We start from the raw sequence: 22,583 nt of genomic DNA, 5'->3' as shown, positions 1-22,583 counted from the left end.
TTCAAATGATGAATTCTAACCCTTCATCTTTATCTTACAGCATACATTTAGCATAAGCCTCCAGGGTCAGCTATCAGACCATCACATAAGGCAACCAGAAATCATTACAGCTCCCAATGGAGTCAAATCACCCAAACCTGGTAAGCTAAAATCAGCTATGACTAAGAACAGATTTGCTTCACAAGTGACTTTTTAAAGTTATTGGTTCTATGGTCCAATGCTAATAAATGAAAGTACATGTGCGAGTGAGTGTGCCCTTAGAGGATCTGTGCCCTGTTCGAGATTGGTTTATGATTTTTGCCCATTGCTGCTGGGACAGTTAATGGTTCTCTGCAACACTGAACTGGATAAAAAAAGGTTAGAAAAGAGTTAATGAATACTTTTCCATCATCTCTTCATTGACTTGGTACAGCTAACACTAGCAGATGTGATCCCTGTATTTTAAATCTACCCTGCTACATAATTGGGCTTTTTCTCTGTTTTTTGTTAAGGTATAGACAATAATGGAGAGGAACATGTTACCGATGGAGACTCAGTAACAGTAAGTTTGCTTTTTTATTGAGATTAATATGTCATGTGGATAAGACAGGACTGGGATGACTGGGATTCATCACATAAGTAGCATTATCATTGCGTTTTTAAAGGAGAGATTCAACGACAAAAGCTAGACTGACAATGGAATTTTGTTTGACAATAATAAAGGCCAGCTTATAGTCTCAAGAAATTACATAGGTATAGGTTCTTTTAATTTTGAATTGTAGAAGTTGTTTTGTCATGGTGTGATTCCAAGACAAAACAGAAGTGGTTTGGTATTTATCAATGCATGAATTACAGCTGTCTATCCATCCATTATTTTCTGGACCCACTTTTCTTACGTCTCAGGAAGCCCAAGCTTGTCATGACTGTATCAGGCACAATGGAAGAAACGACCTACTGTATGTATGAGATGCCACTTGTTTGTAGGGTATACTTGGCCTGTTCAGTGTTACAGTTTTACCTGACACATGTGTCTTTGGGCTATGGGAAGATAATAAAGTTCCCAGAGAAAATCCAATTAGACACAAATAGAAATTGCAAACTCCCTTGGAGTTTTGAGGAAACAATGCCTAAGCCACCGTACTACCCAAGTTGCAACTTGACTCAGAAAAATGGCTTAATGCAGCATAAGTCTGATTCTACATGTTCTATGCAACCATTTGCAAGTTCAAAATGTGTACTTCATGAAGATTGATCTTCGTACATCTTCGTGTGGAAGTTTATTTGCTAACTAAAAACAGTGTCAATTTAGTGCCTCTCTATTCTGAGGGACCATACCAAGGCATTTTACAAGATCACTACAATACACTACAATTGTATATTTATATTTTTACCTTTGTAACAAAAAGTTTAATTGACTTGCTTACTGTCATACAGGGAAGCAGAAGTGCCAGTTAAACCAGCAGCTTTATCGTTTACAGATTAGTGCCGTCAGCAGTAGGCCATGCTAGTGGAATTACATAGCATGAAGTACTGTTGCAAAATTTTGGGATATATATTGAACGACGGGCATCACAATGGATCTGGGTATTCTGAAATTTTCTGAATTCAGTATAAGAATAGTCCGAATGAGAATGATGGTTAAAACTATATTGTATCAAAATGTATTTCATTTCCAGAACATAGTAACAAGGAGAATAACAAGCTCGGTGAGCTCTAAATTCATTTCTGTAATCACTTGTGAAGATTTAGTTCCTCTCTTTCTTGGCCTATAAAAGCACAAAATTAACAAATGAAGAATGACGTTATAAAGAAACGCAGCAGACACAGTGGCTTACCAAGAGTATCTTTATCAATTCTAAATTGAAAAGAAGTAGAGAAACAGTATTTCCATAACTGATGTCAAACAAAGCCCCTGCTTGTATTGTGAAACCTGGTACAGTAATGGCAGGACAACAGCCTCCCAAAACACATTCACAACACCCTATATTCATTTAAAATAAGGCTTTTTTATGAGTGGATGGCATTTCACTTATGACAAGATATTGATAATGTCAGAAATTACAAAAGTACTCACAATTCCTTTCCATTTCCTTCTGCTTGTGTTGAGTCACAGTGTACAGTAACGAAATCATCAAATCTCACTGTTTGGAAGCCTGGTTGCTATAATGCCACCTGTCCATAGGGGTGAGTCCATGCGAGTGCACAGATGTGATGGCACGTTGTGCGGTCACTGGGTTTTGGGTGAGCTGCACGCTTACTAATGGCCTGTGCTTTGTGAAAATAAATGTAAGACTTATTGCTGAAAGAGAATTTGTGTCTTTAGCAGTGGAGGTTTTGGCACAAAGATTGTAATGGGTTCATACCAGGTTTTCATTCTCTAATATATACACGAACCTACCTAACTAATAATATCTGTATATAATAACGTGCAAGTTCATGCATGTATCACATCACAAAAAAAAAAAATCAATCAAACAGTAGGATACTAGTGCCTGGTCAGTCTTGATTGGCATCCCATCATTCTGATACCTTCGGATATTGTCATCATCTGAGAAAATGCAGCAATTTAGATTCAAAAAGTCAGAGCTTCACATCCACCATCTTGCTCAGGAAAATCTACTGGTTATATAAATCGAAACAGCAATACATTAAGCTTAGAATGAAAATGGTTTTGAGGTGAAAAAGAACAAACCCAAATAACATGGAAAGAAATGAAGGCTACACACACTGTGTGACTCAAAGTGCACACTGCACATCCAGCAGCCGCGCTACCATGCAGCCAGGAGTTTGCTGGTTAGCAAACAACTGAAGAAACTATTTCCTACCTACATACTTGTTCTTTCAGTTCCTTGTAACGGGCATCATATTGATGGCTTTTGTTCCACAAAGTGGAAGGAGCATACATAGGCATCCTTCATGGATTTTTTTAAAATTTAGTGCGGTTCTCTTCAGTAGTGACTGAAAACCAAAACGCAGCATATTGTCTTGTGATATTCATCTCATTTCTTTTCTTTTTTTAATTATTTTGGCCACCATTAAGGAATGGACGTTTTGTACTGGAAGTTCAAAATGTGCAATTAAAAAAAAAAAAGAACTGGCAGTGCTCGTTGTAATACAGGTGATGACCTGCAAGCAGCAGGCTATTGTAAATATTTTAATAATAACTTAAACCGCTGAGGGATACTCCGTTACTTTGCACAACATCTTGTGAGGCTGTTCCCCTGGCCTTAATGCAGAAACGTCACTGGTGTTGAGCAGTTTGTTTGAAGGATTAGTTTGACTTTTTTTTGTCTACTGACCTTTCAGTTTGTTTTGCCATTTTGCTTTGTTGACAGTCTTTCATCTTTTGATGTCACAATCCCTGCTCACAAAATGTTTCTTCCATTAACTGCAAAGAAAAAGTACCATTAAATGAATCTCTTCTTTTGCTGGGAAGATCTTAATGACAGATACATTGACAACCTGTTGCAGACAGATATGTGGCTAAACTGCCCTGCTACTTATTCTATACCAGAAATGTAGAATATAGCTTATAGTAAAAATAATTTAGCAACTATACAACATTGATGGACTGAAAGCCAGAAGTCTACGTGACCATCATCATCAGGTCCTTCCATGAAAACCCTAAATACAAAGAGGACTGTTTGACTTATGTTAGGTAGATTGCCCAGAGGGGACTGGGCAGTCTCTTGGTCTGGAACCCCTACAGATTTTATTTTTTTCTCCAGCCTTTGGAGTTTTTTTTTGTTTTTTCTGTCCACCCTGGCCATCAGACCTTACTCTTATTCTATGTTAATTAATGTTGACTTATGTTTATTTTTTATTGTGTCTTCTATTTTTCTATTCATTTTATAAAGCACTTTGAGCTACATTTTTTTGTATGAATATGTGCTATATAAATAAATGTTGATTGATTGATTGATTGATATACAGTAGCATCCCCATAAATCAAAAACAAACTGTAATCTGCATGATGCCATTCACATGTTGTTTAAAGTTTAGTATATATAAACTATATATTGGGAAATCAAACTATTCACACCCTAATTCTGTGGTATTGAAAGGAACTAGACAGATAGTGTGGAATGGAAGTTAAAATCTATTGCTAGCTTCTGTATGAAAATCTGCATGTTCTCTGTATGGCTAGGTATTATTATAACAGATAAACAAGCGTGCTTCCATAAAGTAGGGCTGCCAGCGTGGAATGCAGTTTTTGGCTACTTCCCAGCTTGCCTCAGCAGTGTCTAGGTTAGTGTCCAATTAAGATGCCAAACGTATGACAAGTTTTCTGATAAGCTTAATTAAAAATATAAGAAAAGACTAGAATTTCTGCTTTCCGTTGTAATCAGCAAATTGTGTAAAAATGTTCTGTGACCTTTGGATGAAACTGAGCTTATTTTTTCTAACCGCTTCTTTTAAGGATCTTGGTTATAAACAATGCAACTCACGCCCCTATGAGGGGGCTTTTTGCACTTAGTCTCTGTACGGCAAAGACCCTCTACTCACCAAGAAGTTAAGAAATAAAAGAATTCTGCTTGTTTGAATAGGTGTCTGCCTGCTGTTGTCTCGACTTCGTCCACGATAGGTCGATACTTTATTAATCCCAAGGGGAAATTCACAATCAGCAATAGTCAGTGAGTGTAACTAGCTACCATAATGCCTTGGGATTCTTCCTTAACCAAAGTGCGCAGCTCTCACATTGGCTGCTTGAACAAGCACTCCAGACTAAGCAGTAGCTGCCTACATAGCAGGTGAGCTCCCTCAATACCATATGAAACACACGTAGGTACTGACATAGACTGGATTTTTATTACAGGTCACACCATAGTAACTACAGAACTCCTACAATGTTGGTTAAATTACAGAATTCAATATTGTACGAAGTGTGTATATAACTCCAGGCAACTTGGTTGGAACAGTGATGCTTGGTTGTAAGAGTCTTTCTGCACACGCTGTATTATGTGTGATGTTGTGACAGTAAGATCATAAAAGAGTATTTTGCAGTCAACGTCTTTATTGTTTGATATAAAGGGAAGCATCTGCCAAAAGACTTTAGTCTTAGGAAAAATACAATTTAATTCAGAATGCGGTTTTGTCTTTTTCTGGTATTCAACTACTAGTGTAGTTTTTGTCATGTGATCTCTGGTTGCTAATTTAAGAGTCTTGAGTACTGCAAATATTGTGAATACATTTACAAAAATTTGCAGATATGTCACCAATCTCAGACTTAAATCCTTTATATTCATGGTCCGCACATAACATTGGTAACAAACTGTATGCAGCCGATGGAGCTCCTCTCTGTAGTATGGATGGAAGTGAACCACAACGTAGGTGATTATGCAGCTACTATACCTAAGGGGGTGCAAATCAGAGGAGTACCAAAGCATTCCCATTTTGAGAGAGAAATTTTCAGAGCAGACCAAACCCTGCTGAAGTTAAAAGGGGACTGGATTTGAATGATCACCTATGGTGACAAGCAAGCTACAAGTTCTGCATTTTATCATTACATTTAGTTTTGGATTTTTTGTTGATTTCAAGGTTCAGATCTAAAAAATGGATAACTTCTTGTTATCTGTTGGATATCATGTTGTGCTACATATCTTAAACTCTAATTATGAAATACTAATGTGGCTGCTAGTTTTAATTAACATTTTAGTCACTAAATTCTTTTCTGATTTTCTTGTTGCAGCACGTGCTTAATAAATATAGATATATCCAATCAGAACTGGCTTTACTTCCTGAAATGAATTTAGTAAATATATGTATGTTTTATTCATGGTAATAAATTAGGTTTACTTGCCACCTTCAAAGGGCTCTGTTTATGATGCATTTTTATTTTTACCCATTCATTTTCATTTATACACAAAACTATTTAGATGAAAATAAGGATATTAAAAAATGGTTCATTTATCTGTGTATTTTCTAGAATTGAATATTCTAACACAGAACACAACATCAAGCCACAGTCTGGAGTCAGTCCATTGCAGGCTACACTTGCTCACATGCCTACACTCAGAATGGTTGATGGAGTCAATCAACCATTAATTCATGTCTAAGGGAACGTGAAGGAAACTGTTAAGAAGAAGAAGAATCATTGAGAAGAAATACAAATTAATACAGAACATGCATGCATTGACTCTTATATATTAACATGATAAGGATGTATTGGTTCATTCATTTATAAATGTCTCTATTATATAAAAAAATCCTTCGATGCAACAAAACTTTTTGGAGACAAGACTTTTTGGAAGAGAGATTTTTTCAAGTCACACGCTCCTCTCAAACATTTTCAAAGAAGACCACGGTCCTCTCAACTCTCATTCGTGTGAATGCTTTTGCCAGACACACTTCCTGCACTCTCAGCTCATACATTTTAACGTTTTTCTCACTTTAAGTTCCCAATTATAGAAGACATTATGTCCAAATCTTATTGAACAATTTCATCACGAAGGGTTATCAACATAAAAAATGAGTACATGCACAATCCTAGCAGCAAGAAATTGAAAAAGTCAAACGAATTAACGGCAAAAATGTTGATTGGTTACACATCAAATTGGTTAAATGCGTATCAATAGACTATGCTGAAACAGTTGGTGGTGATCATGCGGAAGGTGAAAACAACAACTTACAATATCCCAAAGAATACCTACAACCATTAACAACATCCGGTCTTACAACGCATGAATTACTGCAGAAAGAAGGATGTATCCAAGAAAGGTAATGTACATCTTCCATGGATAACATTAGGCAACAAAAAAGATCTTGATGTGCCATTCGTATTAAACAACAAATCTCAGAGCCAAACATTCAACAAAGTCATTTTATTTAATAAAGAGAAAGAAACAGAATTCAATCACGGGCAGTTATATGTTGCGTTGATGCATGTGTAACAATTCCCATGAAAATAAAAATCTGTTTAAATTGTACATCCACAACCCCATATGCGTGTGGCAAAGCCCCCTAGTTTTACATAAATGAATCCCATAATGTTGCTAGCTTCAGATTCCGCAAAAACAAAAGCATACATGAGGCATCTTTAAATAGGCTTGAAATTGATTAAAAAAAATTGAAAACCATTCTGCTAGACCTAAGGTTCCCAACGGGGGTGGTACCACCCACCCACCGGTGGCCGCTGAAGAAATCTAAGGGGGCATTTCTGGTCCAAGATATATTAAGGGAGCGTTGAGGACCAGCCGCCACCTCCTTGGGCAATACTCGCAAGATCGCCCTGAAAAGTCTGATTAATACTAAAAATCAGCAAATGTATGTTTCAACCAATTATTCTAAATGTCCATTACGAAAGATGCGTCCGTATTAAATAGTAGGTATTGGTACATTATATTTACAAGTTTGCACAAGTTATGCATTCTCAGATCATGCAAGTCCTTACAAGATTAACGCACGTGCAGAGGACCGAATCTATGCAGGTTCATTGAACATTACTATAAATACGTAAGAAGTTTTTTTTATCAACACCAGATTGTTTTGGAATTCCTTTAGAGCAAATGTAAACCTAAAATTACAGTGCGGTATCTACAGATCTCAGCTCACTTCACTTGCCAACTCCCAGGCCTGTGCTGCACGCCAACCACATCGTTTCTCTGCCGCTCGCGTATGTGGATTTCACTTTCACCAAACAACAAATCTTTTAATGGTCCCAGATAGGCCTCGTCACTGGGAAGAAACACTACTTTTCCCTGATGGCGACACAAATTAGACTATCTCCCATCATCATATTTAGCCGAAAGAGGATTTAGCATGGTCAACAATCTGTTAACAAAGAAAAGAAACAGATGGTCAATAGTGGATTGCAGCGATTGAAGATTACTGATGTCAAAAATGGCAGCAAACATCGAAAAATTTGTGTCATCACACCAAGCTCAGCCCTCTCACTAATAATATTGTATTCATTTTTTTAATAATATATATTTTTAATCATACTTTGAGCAATACACCAATATTGTTAATATCTTCTAATAAAATAATTTTAAAAATCTGTCCTTGTTCTTCAATATATAGTATAGCATAGTTCACCCAAGAAGGGCACTATCAAATTACTCTTTGAAAAAGTGGACTCTGATCCAAAAAAGGTTGGGAACCGATGTGCTAGACAATCAAAATGCAACAACCTAGCTGATAAATTTGTAACAGGAGAAGCCATTGATTACTTAATCTTTTCATGAGTTGGCCATGGTAGGATTTTTTCATTTACTTTATGAATTTAAGATATTTTTCATGGGCCCTGTTTTGTTGTCAGTGAATTAAATGGAGGATAATGCCTCCCTGTGGAACTGAATAGAAATGTCAAATGCTAGAAACTCTGCCGTGTTGCTCAATAATCCGTTAGCAATAATAAACTTATGGGCACTTGGAAAATTGTAGAAAACAAGAAAACATTTTCTGGAAATACAAAAACTTCTGCCGTTTTTATAAAATAAAGTCTGGCTTCAAACTTTATGAAGTCTTGAAGGTGTTCAGTTTAGATATTACAGAGATTATATGATGTATTGAATGGATATCTTAAATAAGGTGTACAGTGAAGGTACAGAGTAGGTCATTATCCATTTTCCAAACCTGCTTATCCTTAGCAGGGTCCGATAGGTCAGATTATTAATCCAAGATAGTTAAAAAATCACCAGATAGTCCTGTGTGCAATATTAAAAGAACCCTTGTCATTCAATAACTTCACATAGTCCAGTTTACAACCAATTGTTAGACTCCGGCATCTTGCTTTCCCACTCCTGATTACAAAACTCCACCAGCTCTGTGAGGTCTAAAGGATGTCCTGCATAAACTGCCGTCTTATGGTCTTACCACAGTATGTCAACAGAATGCTGATCAGAGCTTTTGCCATTCCAGGACACAGAACATCTTCTTCCTAAGGTGTTATTTAATGGACTTACTTAAATATGGATGTCATTAAAACATCCAATTTGTGATTGCCAGACATTTTTCTAAAGAGTTTTCTGATATTTCACACAATTTGCTTCAATGAGTTCAATTTGCCCATGACCAAAGTAACAAAAACGGCTCCATAAAAGGACACCCCACCATCATGCTTGACAGCAAGGATAAGGTCTTATCAACAATAGGCAGTACTGGCTGTTCACCAAACATGTAGTCTCTTGTTGAGTCCCACATGTTCAATTTTGGACTCATTTATGCAGAGAAGAGATTTCCAGAGCTTTTCAGACTTGTCCAGGTGGTCTATGGCCAACTTCAGATGGGCAGCTTTGTTTTTTGACTGTGTAGGCTTCTTCGCTTCCATTAGTGGCATTTATATTCAGTATTCTCCTTATTGTTGATATGTGTACCACTACTCCAAAGACAGCTAGGGAGACTTGTAGATATGTGGATGTTATTTTAGGAGTACTGTTTATCCGTTTCATTATTCTGCTTGTGGCTCTGGGTGATATTTTAGATCAGGGATGCCCAATGCATTGATCGCGATTGATCAGTAGATTGCAAAGGTAGTGCAGGTAGATCGTGTTGCATTAAAAAAAAAATGTTTTTTTTAATCGTTAGTCTATCATATATCCTCCCTATGGCATTTGCCACTTGATTGACGCACAGGGCGACCAGTCTGAGATCTCTTCTCTTCTAAAACATTGGTCATCCTGCATGCAGGTTTAAACGCGTGAGCTACAGCAAAACTCCGGCTGTGATCTAGTTAGCCTCCCAATTTATACCGACTAAAGAAGGGATTGAAAAAAAATTGTTTGGGGAGGGTATGGGCTGGATGTGGAATTGGAAGAGGATTTATTTCTCACAATGTCACCATCGAATTGCGTTTGTCTGATCTGTCAATCTATCATTCCAAAAAAGGAAAATGTTCGAACTGTTCGTAAAAACTACAAAACTGACGTCCTTCCAAAAAGTGATCTGAGAAAGAGAAAGGAGAGGCAACTAAAATTGCAGTTAATCGGATGGCTGCCATTTTTCACTCGGCTGAATTCAAAAGCTCCTTGACTGCATTATTCGGCTCTACTTATTTATGCGAGTCATCCTTTTCCCACATGACGATTATTAAATCCAAATACTACAGTGACCATAAATGTATTGAATTGTTATTGTGCCATAAAGGTTATTCAGTTATGCAAGGCACGACAACATACATTTTATGTATAAAATAAACTCAGTGTGTGTGTGTGTGTGTATATATATATTATATATATATATATATATATATATATATAACACTCCTCTCAGGCAACCTCGTCCTCTTCCTCCCAACTCTGGCCCAGAGTGGTGGCTGCTGGCTCCTTTTATGGCTCTCCCAGGAGTGCTCCTGGTGCTTGCTCACCTGTTCCCAATTGCACTCCCGTGTGGGGCCGATGATTAAACCAGCTGGGCTTAACTATCTTTATCTTGCCCCCTAGCAGCCATCCCGGGTCCCCACAGGGTTGGGGAGAACTCCATTTCCCATGAAACCGTGTGGGAAACTGAGGCATCATCAACCAGGGAGGCTGCCACCAAGCGTTCCGGTGGAGGTACTGAGAAGTCCATGGCTGCTCCCCCAGACCATATACAGCAGGGTTGTCCCGACCGGGCATGGGACCTGGCTGTCCATTACAATATATATCATTTTTAATATGGGTAGATCATTTCGACCTGGTCATTTTAAAAGTACCTCGCAAGCCGAAAAAGTTTTAGATGGATGTCATGGCATTTAAATGCTCTCCACTTGTAGCTATGTGCATAGTGGTGAATTTCTGGAGTTCATATCTTTTTAAAATGGATTTATAACCTTGCTGTGATAAGCATACTCTACATTTTTCCTCAGTTCTGTGATGTTTCTTTAATTCAAGGCATGATGCTAGTCTTTTATGAACTGTAACTGACCTGCTTCCTTATTCATGTTTGCTACTTCCTAACACATCAATTCAGATCTTCAGTTTAACTGCTCAGCTCAGTTAATTGGATAGCAATTGTCATTGACCCATTTGATCCTTCTTTTCCTTTATGCAAGTCATTAAACTAAAGGTTCACTGCACAATGTGTGTATACTGTGTGCATTATTTTGCTCTATGGACATTTTCATTTAAAAATTCTTAAATTGGTGATTGATTAAAATTTATTTTAATATGGAAAGACAGAATCTGTTTAATTATGCACCCAGTGGTTAAAAAACAATCTCAAATTATACAATAGGTTTACAAACTATCAAGTATGACTGTAGATTGAAAAACCATCTCTCCATTTACTGATTCTACATAATCCAATCTCTGGGCCTCAAATGGCTGCATCGTATCTTAGCAGTATCATGTACCAATTCTTATCAGTTTTCTAACTTTGATACATTTTTCCAAGCTTGATATTTAGATCTGTTTAGTAAATTTTTAAATATGAGAATTTTAAACATTTCATTACTTTATGAGGTTTTTGTTTTAGCATTAAAGAAACTGTCATTGTCAATTGTCATTGGTGCTACCATTTTCTGGTCCTGATGCCATGACATGACAGCTGCTTGTTAGAGGATGCGTCCTTGGAGTCGCATTGTATGAGGTCATCCATGCACCCATACATAAGCCAGTTCTGCATTGGGACACTTTGTTCAAGATTGTGAATATATTCTCAAGAGTTTAATTTGTTATCTTTAATGATTTAAAGAAAACAGATTTTCTGATTGTATTACTGATTAAGACTTTGGTTTACATTCTGGTTTTGACAAAAGACTGGCTTAATATATTGGCTCTTGGTACATTTTTGGCTTTACACTAAGCAGAAACCAACACTGGATAGGACACAATTCACAATTCATACTGGGCCAATTTAGTCTTGCCAGATGTTCACTTGCATATTTTCCAATATACTTAATATGATTGGAAATAATAAATACAGGATCTGTTACATAGTCTAGACATTATTTGTTAAATTCCTGCTCTGATAATCTCCCTTATATCTGATTATCATTGAATGCTCTGTCTAAGGCTACGTTGCAATATGAAATAATTTGTATTGTTTTGATTAATATAAGCTTCTAGTCTGGAGAATAGTAAGTTTATTCAAAAACATACTGTATGGTAGTTATAGACCCAATAACAACACCTCGAGTGCATTGGGTAATATAGAGAAACAATAAAATACATACCTTTTAAAATGTCATATGGAAACAAGCATCCATCCATTTTCCAACCCACTGAATCCGAACACAGGGTCACGGGGGTCTGCTGGAGCCAATCCCAGCCAACACAGGGCACAAGGCAGGAACCAATCCTGGGCAGGGTGCCAACCCACCGCAGGACACACAAACACACCCACACACCAAGCACACACTAGGGCCAGTTTAGAATCGCCAATCCACCTAACCTGCATGTCTTTGGATTGTGGGAGGAAACTGGAGCACCCGGAGGAAACCCACGCAGACACGGGGAGAACATGCAAACTCCACGCAGGGAGGACCTAGGAAGCGAACCCGGGTCTCCTTACTGCGAGGCAGCAGTGCTACCGCTGTGCCACCGTGCCGCTCTTGGAAACAAGCACTTTATCTATTATTTTAACTAAAAGATTTACCAGGATCTTAACACCATTATTTAATAATGAAATTGAACTTAAGAAAAACAGTCATGTTTTGCTACCTGTTAAGAGTGAAAAGCACTCTTACATATGGGTGCTGTGTGAAACGATGCAGCAGTTCCTCAGGCATAGCTAACATTAATGGGGTAATTTAACAGACAGCTTCTTATAAAATTCCTCTGGATAGCTTTACAGAAACTGTGGCTTTCCTGCATTGTAAAGAAATGTTATTGTCCTGGATTTCCACAAGCCTCAGTGGTTTGTCCACTTCTTCTGTATTTAAATGATTGACCTATGGTGATTCTGTTTTATTACAGAATTCTCCTTCATTTCAGTCTGATGTGTAATGAGTGATATAATATTTATTACATTTCTTAATTATTTCTTTGTGTTCACTAACCTCCGTTCTTATTACATCATTAATGTCTACAGCTACATATCAAGCCCTCTTTTAATATATTTGCTGACCTTTTTCTTCATGCTCATTGTGAGAATAACGAGACTTCAAAGTTTATTGTGTTATTTCTTTTGTGCTCAAGATTTTCTAGCAGTGTTTTTTTTAGGTAACGTCCGATGGATAAACATTCTATCATTAAAAATCTATTGTGATATTTTACATCACATTGCTCATTCATTGTCTTATCTTACTTAACTGAAAGAATCCTTAACTACCTCCATAACTCAGGCTTATTTAACTAAAATTAGAAATAAATCTAATTTTCTCTATGAAGAATGGTCCAAAGCTTTTACAGAATTTGGCAAAAATTTGTTAATACTGTTGTGAAATAAACAAGCTTGGCCTCTGTTCACCTTTTTGATGTCTTCATATCTATGTGGGATTAATTCATATGGGGTTCTCCAATCTCAGTCCTTTCCTAACGGAGTAGAGGATGGATGATGAAATTGATACAAAAACTGATTACAAAAAAGTTTAAACTACAAGTATACCAATAGTCAATTAGAGTCTTATTCACTGTAATAGAATTACAAAATCAATACAATAAAAAGTAAAAAAGAGTCACAAAAGTATTTGACTTAATCCTTTATACCTCAGGCCAGCTAAAACTTAGTAGCTATGTCTCATTGTAACCAATGAACAGAACTTAAATGTTTCATGCAAAAAATCACAACCACAAAATTTGGGAATGACAGCTTAATTCACATGCAGTACATAGTATATGTTCTAAACCAGAGTGTAGTGCATAGCCTGGATTAAGAAATTTGGGAATGTTATTCCATCATAAGCTGTAGTAACTCCAGTGCAAATATTTAAAAGTTATGCAAGAAATCTATTATACTTATTATGTGAAACCCAAAGCAAGATTCATAGATGTATTGAAGATACTAAGGACTGTCATTAATATCAAAAACTAGAGATTCTGCTAATCATAGGGATCGTTTAATTCCCACCTCTAACTTACTGTGTGAACCTGAGCAAGAAATGACAAAAACACTATATAAGTACATGAACAACGTAATGTTTGTTTTAGATTTGCTTGGAAATTGACTGTAATGAACACTGGATTGGAGTGAAACTTGATCCTTGGGAAGACAAGTCTCAGATTGACAGTGTCTTATTGTGTGGACTTATATTATACTAAACTGTATGGTTTCTATGCATTGGAAAAAAAACAAAATCATGTTGTTTTAGCAGGTGGGCAGTTGGGTTTGATTACTGGCCAAGTCATTGCAAATGTGAAGTTTTTTTTGGGTCGTCCAATTTTCTTTCACTTCTCAAGGTGTGCAAGTAAACTTCACTAGTGTGACAGGATTGAGCATGGGAGTGTACAGTGTGATTGAAGGGATCCCATTCAGACTTAGTTGTCCTCTTTGAGACTCTCTACATTAATAATGTATGTTTAGAAAATAGTCCAATGGCTTGATGGATTTAATACTGATAGATAATGGTGCTCAATTAAAATTTGTAAATGCATACTATGTAAACAATTGTTCTGTAGATTATACAATGAAATATATTTAAATTTGACTTTTACTTTAGAAAAAGCTACATTTTTGCATTATCTTTTGTAAAAGTTAATGGCAGATTCCATAGAAGTGTAATAATACAACACATTCACGCAGAGGCTGTCAAAGAGTTAACGCCACTTGCCGTGCATGCAGAGAAAAGAACAAAAGCTGTTTTTGCTTCTGGTCATTAGAAGTAGGAGGTTGTCCTTCGACAACAAGGCAGGAACGGACAGTGGAAGGAGATCTGAGTCCGCTACAGGACACCGTTACCTTCATTCTCAGTGATTTAGAGTTCCTGTAAGAAAATGAACAGTAGATGGGGAAAACATTCAAACTCTACCAAGTGGTTACAGCAAACAAACTGAACTTTGGGCAAACTTTAAGGCCACACGGTCTCCTGCTCTAATATGCAATTTAATTTTTATGAATCATCATTTGCAGTGAATAATACACAAGTGCTCTGGAAATAATATCATTTAATGAAGGTGGAAACAAGTAAGCGCTTTTTCACAAATAGGACTGTGAGAACTTGGAATAATTTATTGAGTCATACTGATCAAGATACAGTGCCTATTAAAAGTATTCACCTTCTTAGATGTTATTATATTTTATTGTTATACAAAAATGAATCAAAGTGGATTTAATTTGGCTTTTTGACACTGATCAATAGGAAAAGTCTCTTTTAATATTAACGTGAAAACAGATCTCTATTACTTACAAATATAAAACACAAAATAATTGATCACTTAAGTATTCACCCCTTTCAAAGTGACCCACCTAAATCATCACTGGTGCACCTAAGAGTTTTTAAACATCACATAATTACTTAATGGAGATCACCTCTCTGTAGCCAGGGGGATTTGATTGATTGTACTATAAATGCACATTAGCTAGAAGGTCCAGCATGTGGCGAGTCTGTACGGTAGCCAAACCTACAGAGGGAAGAGAAAAAGAACACTCCGAGCAACTCTATGAAAAGGTGTTTGAAAAGCATGAGTCAGGGAATTGATACAAGAGAATATCCAAGCCATTGAATATCCCTTGGAGTCCAGTTAAGTCAATCATTAAGAGATGAAGAGTTTTGCACAGCTGGAACACTGCTTAGAGCAGGCTGTCCACAAAAACCGAGCTGTTGTACCAGAAGAGAACAAGAGAGGGAGGCCACCAAGAGACCTATCAGAACTCTGAAGGAGTTGCAAACTACAATGGCTAAGAATGTAGAAGCTGTGCAGACAACTGGGTGCTTAAACAGTCATAACTATATGGGCAGTGGCAAACAGAAAGCCATTGTTAAAAGTAATGCACATGAAATCTTCACAGAAAGCACTTGGGAGACTCTGGAAAAAAGTTCTATGGTCCAATGCCACCAAAATTGAGCCTTTTGGCCATCTGACTAAATGCCATGGTTGGTGTAAGCCACACACTGAATGTCATAAAAACACACCATCCCCACCATGAGGCATGGTGGAGGCAGGATTAGGATGTGGGGGTGCTAATTTGTAGTTAGACCTAAATGGTTTGGGAGGGTGGACAACAAAATAAATGCAGCAAAACACAGGGAAATCCTGGACGAAAGCCTGATGCAGTCTTGTAACAAACAAGAGAACCTTGGGAGAAGGTTTGTTTGCTAAAAAGAAGACAACGACCCCAAGCATAAAGTCAAAAACTATTTTAGACTTTGCTTAAAAATAATAGTGTTAACATCCTGGAGTGGCCAAGTCAGAGTCCATACCTCAGTCCAACTGAGTATTTGAGCCTGGACTTGATAAAGGCTGTTCACTCACAATCCCTGTGCAGTGCGGCCTGGCAGAGCTTGAGCACCCAGTGTTCAAATGGGCAAAGCTCACAGGGACCTCACCACCCAGACACAAGGCTGACATAGCTACGAAAGGGGCATCTTACATGCCGACTTGAAGGTAGTGAATACTTATATGATCAATTATTTTGTGTTTATATTTGTTAGTAATTTAGGCCATCTAGGTACATCTGTTTTCACTTTTTTTAATTTCCTCCTAATCAATGTAAAAATAGCCAAATCAAATTCACTGTGATTCATGGCACGCATGGAGGGAATATCTTTCTTCACTGACCCTGGGCACAAAATTGAATACCCATAGATGTTTGCTAGGGAAACTGATGTACCCTACTTGGTCTGATATTTCATCAGCTCTCACCAGGACAGATTTTACTTTGCATTGGTTTTATCAGGAACATATATTTTAATTGATTACAGTATATTTAGTTGCTAAGGCTTTCCTTCATTATTTTTGCCAAGTCCAAGGTATTAATTGATTAAGGTAGACTGCAAACCTTCAATTACTGCTGAAAATGCAGGTAGTGTTAGGTTCTCTCTTATAATATGTCAGGATTTTGGAGAGAAAGTACACTATTTTGCCTCCATATCAATCATTATAATCGGCAATTGCCTAATTATGAGAAAGCTAAATTACCACAAGTTTTAGAGATGCAGATCTATTGGTTGAGGCTTAAATTCCATCATGTTCATACAGTAAAACTTTATTTTTATATCGGCCAAGTCAAAAACATCTGAAAATGTAGTTACTGAAATTTAGTTTTCTGTACCAGAAAGGTTCTTCAAGTTTTCAAAGGTTATATTTGTTCACGCATTTTGAGCATATCTCCCAGCATGTTGGTTACTTACTCGTTTGCGTTTGCAAATTTTAATAAAACCATATCTTACTGGTTTACTGGTCTGTCACACCCTGTCATCTGACTTGTCACTTCTGCCATCAGATATCCATTTGCGCTGGTACACTGAAGAGGTCTCCCAAAGCATTTTTTTTAAAGTTTCCCAGTCTCCTTGAAAGCCACAGTCACCATAGATTTCCACTGTAACCTCTTTCTTGTAGACTGGGGCTTTCTTCCACTTTTAAATGAAAAATACGTATTAAAAAATCTAATTTTACAATGCTGGTGCAGTATTTGTCGATCTGAAGAGGAAGAGACTCAATCCTCTCTGTGAATCCTCCACTTGCTGGTTATAAATTCAGTGTAATTTATTTCCAAAAATTAAGATTTTCTTCAAGATGTATGGGAGTAAACCACACTGCATTCTGTCAAAGACCAGCCAGTCATACTTGCTGATTGCAAAGAGCCCAATTTTAAAAAAGCCATCAGGTGGTAAATGTTAGGTCATTCTTAAACTAGCAAAATGGATGAGCGTTTTAATTGTGCATCCTAAAAGACATGACAATAATGCCCATATTGATATTTTTAATGTTGCATGTCAATTCTTTTTCCACAGACTGATTACAGACATGGGAAAATACTGATTTATGTAAGAAAAGAGTTCAGTTCAAATCATGAAACAGACTGATTAAAAGGATAATCATTACATCAATTACATTAATCAACCAGCAACTACTGTGCTCTCCTCTGTATGTTTCTCTGTTACACCCAGCACCTGCATGTCTTCTCTCACCACATCCATAAACCTTCACTTAGGTCTTCCTCTTTTCCTCTCACCTAGCAGCTCCATCCTTAACATCCTTGTCATAATATACCCAGCATCTCTCCTCTGCGCATGTCCAAACCAAAGCAACCTCGCCTCCCTGACTTTGCCTCCCAACCGTCCAACCTGAACTGACCCTCTAATGTACTCGTTCTAATTCTGTCCATGCTTGTCATACCGAATGCAAATCTTAACATCTTTAACTTTGCCACCTCCAGCTCTGTCTCCTGCTTTGTGGTCAGTGCCACCGTCTCCAACCCATATAACATAGCTGGTCTCACTACTGTCCTGTAGACCTTCCCTTTCACTCTTGCTGGTACCCATCTGTCACAAATCACTCTTGACACTCTTCTATACTCCACCACGTCTGCACTCCCTTTTTCACCTCTCTTCCTCACTCTCTGTTATTCTGCTCTGTGGATCCCAAGTATTTAAACTCATCCGTCTTCTCCAACTGTACTCCATGAATTGGAAAGCTTAAATACCAGCTTTCCATTTCAGCATTTTTATGTTTTGACATCAACACAAGCTTGTCAAAATATGATATTTCTAAACTAGTACGATTTTTAAACACTCTGAGTAACATTTATTTTGTTGCAAATGACATCACTATAAAAATGTGAAAGTTTACACTAAATTACTGGACACTAGTTGCATTACTTTTAAGTATTTTACTGTATAATATTGCTGTGTAATACAGTAAAAAATGCAGTATGCTGCTGTTCAATTACAGTAATGAACCTTTTTCAATTTACATCGATTTCCTTAATTTTGACATATTAATGACTCATTGTAGATGATAGATAGAAGTTTTTTTGTCCCAGGGGGAAATTTGGCTTTTTACAGAAGCTCAATAAATAAACAAATGTATATATCAGAATAACTAAAATGAAAGAAAACTTCTGACCTGGTAGTTCCAGTTGCAATGAGGCATTATGCAGGTGTACATCTCTTTATTTGTGCCAAGGTTTTTCTCCCACATCCCAAAGTTTAGGATAACTGCTGACTCTAATGTGGTCTGGTATGTATGAGTGTGTTCCATGTGCTTTGTCTAAGGTTTGTTCCTACAGTGCTGCCGATATAGGCTCCCACTCCCAGGCAATCGGATTTGAAATACGTGGCCCAGAAAATAAACGAGCAAACTCTTAAGATTAACAAAACAAAAAGCGAAGTTTAACAAAATACAGTGGAACCCTGGGTCACGACTGTAATTTGTTCCAAAACTCTGGTTGCAACCCGATTTGGTCGTGATCCGAAGTAATTTCCCCCATAGGGGGATGTAAATACAATTAATTCTTTTCCGGAACCGTATCAGCTGTATGTAAATATATATAACTTTTTAAAGGTTTTTAAGCACAAAAATAGTTAATTATTCCATAGAATGCACAGTGCAATAGTAAACTAAATGTAAAAAAAATTGAATAACACTGAGAAAACCTTGAACAGAGAAAACTAACATTGCAAGAGTTCACGCTAAAGCCTTACAAACTGCTCGCTGTAAACACTTTAATGAGTTTTAAGCACAGGGAAAAAAAATGAACATTTGAAAAATCCATAATTTATACAAAAACTAATGATAAATAACCATGAAAACTAGCCTTGCATGAGTCGAGTTCTGGCATGAAGGAAGTGGGTGGAGAGGAGATTACAGTTTTGAGGTAAAGTCCCTCTGCACGATGCATGTCTGACCGAGAACAATGTACTGTACAGGGAGAGACTGAACATGTGCGTAAATCACCGGCGCGTACGAACCGGAAGGGAAACGAAATAGAGCACAAGGAGTTCACAGCGAATGCACAGGGAGAGACTGAACACGTGCGTAAATCACCGGCGCGTACGAACCGGAAGGGAAACTGGCTTGTTCGTCACCCGAGTGAGTGGTCGTGAACAGATGCAAAAGTTGGGCGAACTGTTTGGTCGTAACCCGATTTGTACGTGCTTCGAGGCATTCGTGTCCCACTGTGCTATTTTCAACATTTCCACAGTGTCTACGGGCTTCTTCCCTTATTCTAAATATGCAAATCTGTAAACTGTCTCTGTATTTGTGAGTGTGAGAGAATGTGCTTTGTGAGTGAACACCATTCTGCTCAGGGATGATTCCTACCTTGTGCCTGATCCTGCTGGGATACACTTTGGCTCTCAACAACCTGTAACTGATCAAGAGTAATTAGAAAATAAATGATTTAGAATACAATTTCTTCATGAAATACATTCAAATTCTTAAATTAAAAATGCTAGTGTGCACATTTTGCTTGTATCTTCATTTTTTTCATCCCTACAAATGCTGGTTTCTTCTGCTTTACAAAGGTGTGATGTTAGGTAAGCTGTCAACTCTGAATTGACCTTGTATTAGTGAGTAAGAGTTTGTCCTGCAAGTTACTGGCACCATACCCCCCTGTACTTCAGAACAGGTAGCCCACCTGAAGCTAAACGTGACTGGGACCAGCCAGCACTTGGATGGGGCCAGCAGGGGGAGCTTACCCTATGGTCTCTGGATCCCAATGTCCCTGTGCAGTGATGTGGACACTGTGCTTAAAAAAAAAAAAAAAAAAAATGGTGCCATCCTTCAAATGAAACATAAAACCAAGGTCCCAACTCTTTATAATTATAAAAAAGATTGCTAGGCATCTTTTGAAAAGAATAGGATGTCCCCAGAAATCCCCTGTCCCTTAATGACTAATATTCTCCGTCTCCCCTTTACTACCTAATAGCTAATGTGTGGCGAGTGTGCTGGCACAATAATGGCTGCTGTCACATTATCCAGCAGGATGGTGCACATTGGTGATGGCTGAAGTGGTCCCCCATTATCTATGCTGCATAAAAGTAATGATTATTATTATTAGTAGTATTATTATTAGTAGTAGTAGTAGTAAGTGAGTGCACTGAAGAATAATTTGTATGCCGATTCCTTCCTTGCATCAAACTATGACCCTGCAGTGAATTAAGAGATTTGAGTAAGCAGATGTAAAACCAGGTAAATGGCATCCCATCCAGTGTTGATTCCTGCATGCATCTGATGCTACCTGGATATGTTTCAGCTCTTTACAATAGAGACAGAGGTTCTGAAGAGTCAATGAATGAATGAATGCAGTACACATTATAGCAATTGCTCCTTTACCCATAAAAATCTATTTCTAGCATAAAGATAGTCTTATTAGTCAGATTTCATTATAATAAAAATATACTTGTGAGATTTAAACCAAATACTGTTATTTGCTAGTGCTTGAAACACTTTATTACCATGGTAATGATTTCTATTTTGATGCACTCGCCACTTTACACCTTCTTTATTTGCTGGCTACACTGAGGTGCCTAAGAGGACAAGTTTTAACGTGTAGAAAGCGAATGCATTTTGAAAATATTCTCTTTAAAATACATTAGATAATAATCTACTCCTGCAAGAAATGATCATGCAGTGATTTGGAAACGGACATACAATTTTAAAAATAATAGGAAAAGTACTAGAGTAAACAGAAGGAATACGAGCAAATCACTACATGTTTCTTTGTGACACAATAGCTGACATCGTCGTCAATAAAGAATCATACAACTGCTGGACAATCCGATTTTTTTCGGAGATGCGTGAGCACGTTGAGCGGTTCTGATGTTTCCGATATGTGCTTTCGGAGGGTTAAATGGAGTCACCAGCTGAACGCTCGCTGTACCCACCAGATGTTGTCCATCGTGATCGGTCGGGTATGCCGCTTTCCAGCCTCAAGTCAGCCCTGGGCACCGTTACAGACCAGCAGGGCAATCTGAACTGGGACTTCTCGCTCTGCCACTAGGGGAGCTGCGGTCTGTTTACTGGGAGAAAAGTTTTTGTGGGTGATTTTTTAAAAGGCAGAATGAGCGTACACGCCGCCTCCGAGCTGCAGGTAAATCCTCTATTAACTCCTCTTTTTTATTATTCTTGTCGTTTTCTGTGCTGTAGTCACTTGTTGGTCGCATGCTAACTTGGATCATGAGCTGATAGTATGTTTTTTGGGGGAGTTCATAGGTGTAGGTGGTGTGGAGGCGCTTCGCAGGTTCCTTGCAGAACCGGGCGGGTTCCAGCTCGGGGTGGAAAGGTCCCCACTAGCAGGACCGGGTCGAGCCGCTTGACCGCTGTCATCGAAGGCGACGTTCACGATGCACATCTTGCGGGCAGATGCCGTCGTAAATCGCCGTACTCGCACTCCCGGGGAAGCCATTCCCGACTTTCCTTCTTTTCAGTTGAAACCAACAAAACACACACACACCTTGGCGATCGTTAGGCCGCGGATCGTCTGCGGCGGCTGCCCAGACGCCACTTCACCGCCTGGGTAGACTCGTCAGGGGCTACGCGCATTAATCGAGGCCGCGGTTTGGGTGACGCCGTGCAGCTGATTACGCGACACCGGAGCTTCAAATTCCAGTGGCAGCGCTCATCGTTTTTTAAGAAGGGAAAAGCCAGATCCTTTCCGATATGAACGTTTTGTTTTATTCTTGTTTCATGAGGTAAAAATCAAAAGAAAAAGCCAAAGCGGGCATTAATTTTAAAGGCGAACCATAACGCCGAGAAAGCGCTTGTTCTCAGACAGGCTTTAGGTAAACGTAGCCGTGGTGTTTTGTTTTTTTTTCTTCACCCGAATTTGTGTGTAAACTTCGCAGAGTAAACCAAATCTTTCAA

The 22,583-nt window shown here is 38.0% G+C and overlaps 1 protein-coding gene across 1 annotated transcript in view; it reads left to right on the top strand.

Moving 5' to 3' along the window:
- Nucleotides 1-22,583, top strand: part of zfhx2 (zinc finger homeobox 2) — a 191,532-nt gene that overhangs the window by 11,311 nt on the left and 157,638 nt on the right. Inside the window, exons 3-4 of the mRNA XM_039747403.1 lie at nt 41-140; nt 492-541. Coding sequence (XP_039603337.1) covers nt 41-140; nt 492-541 — 150 coding nt within the window. The remainder of the gene's footprint in view (nt 1-40; nt 141-491; nt 542-22,583) is intronic.

The sequence above is a fragment of the Polypterus senegalus genome, chromosome 1, assembly GCF_016835505.1.
Source record: "Polypterus senegalus isolate Bchr_013 chromosome 1, ASM1683550v1, whole genome shotgun sequence".
Taxonomy (NCBI): domain Eukaryota; kingdom Metazoa; phylum Chordata; class Cladistia; order Polypteriformes; family Polypteridae; genus Polypterus; species Polypterus senegalus.
The sequence above is the reverse complement of the archived record's forward strand: the minus strand, read 5'-3'. Positions and strand labels throughout refer to the sequence as shown.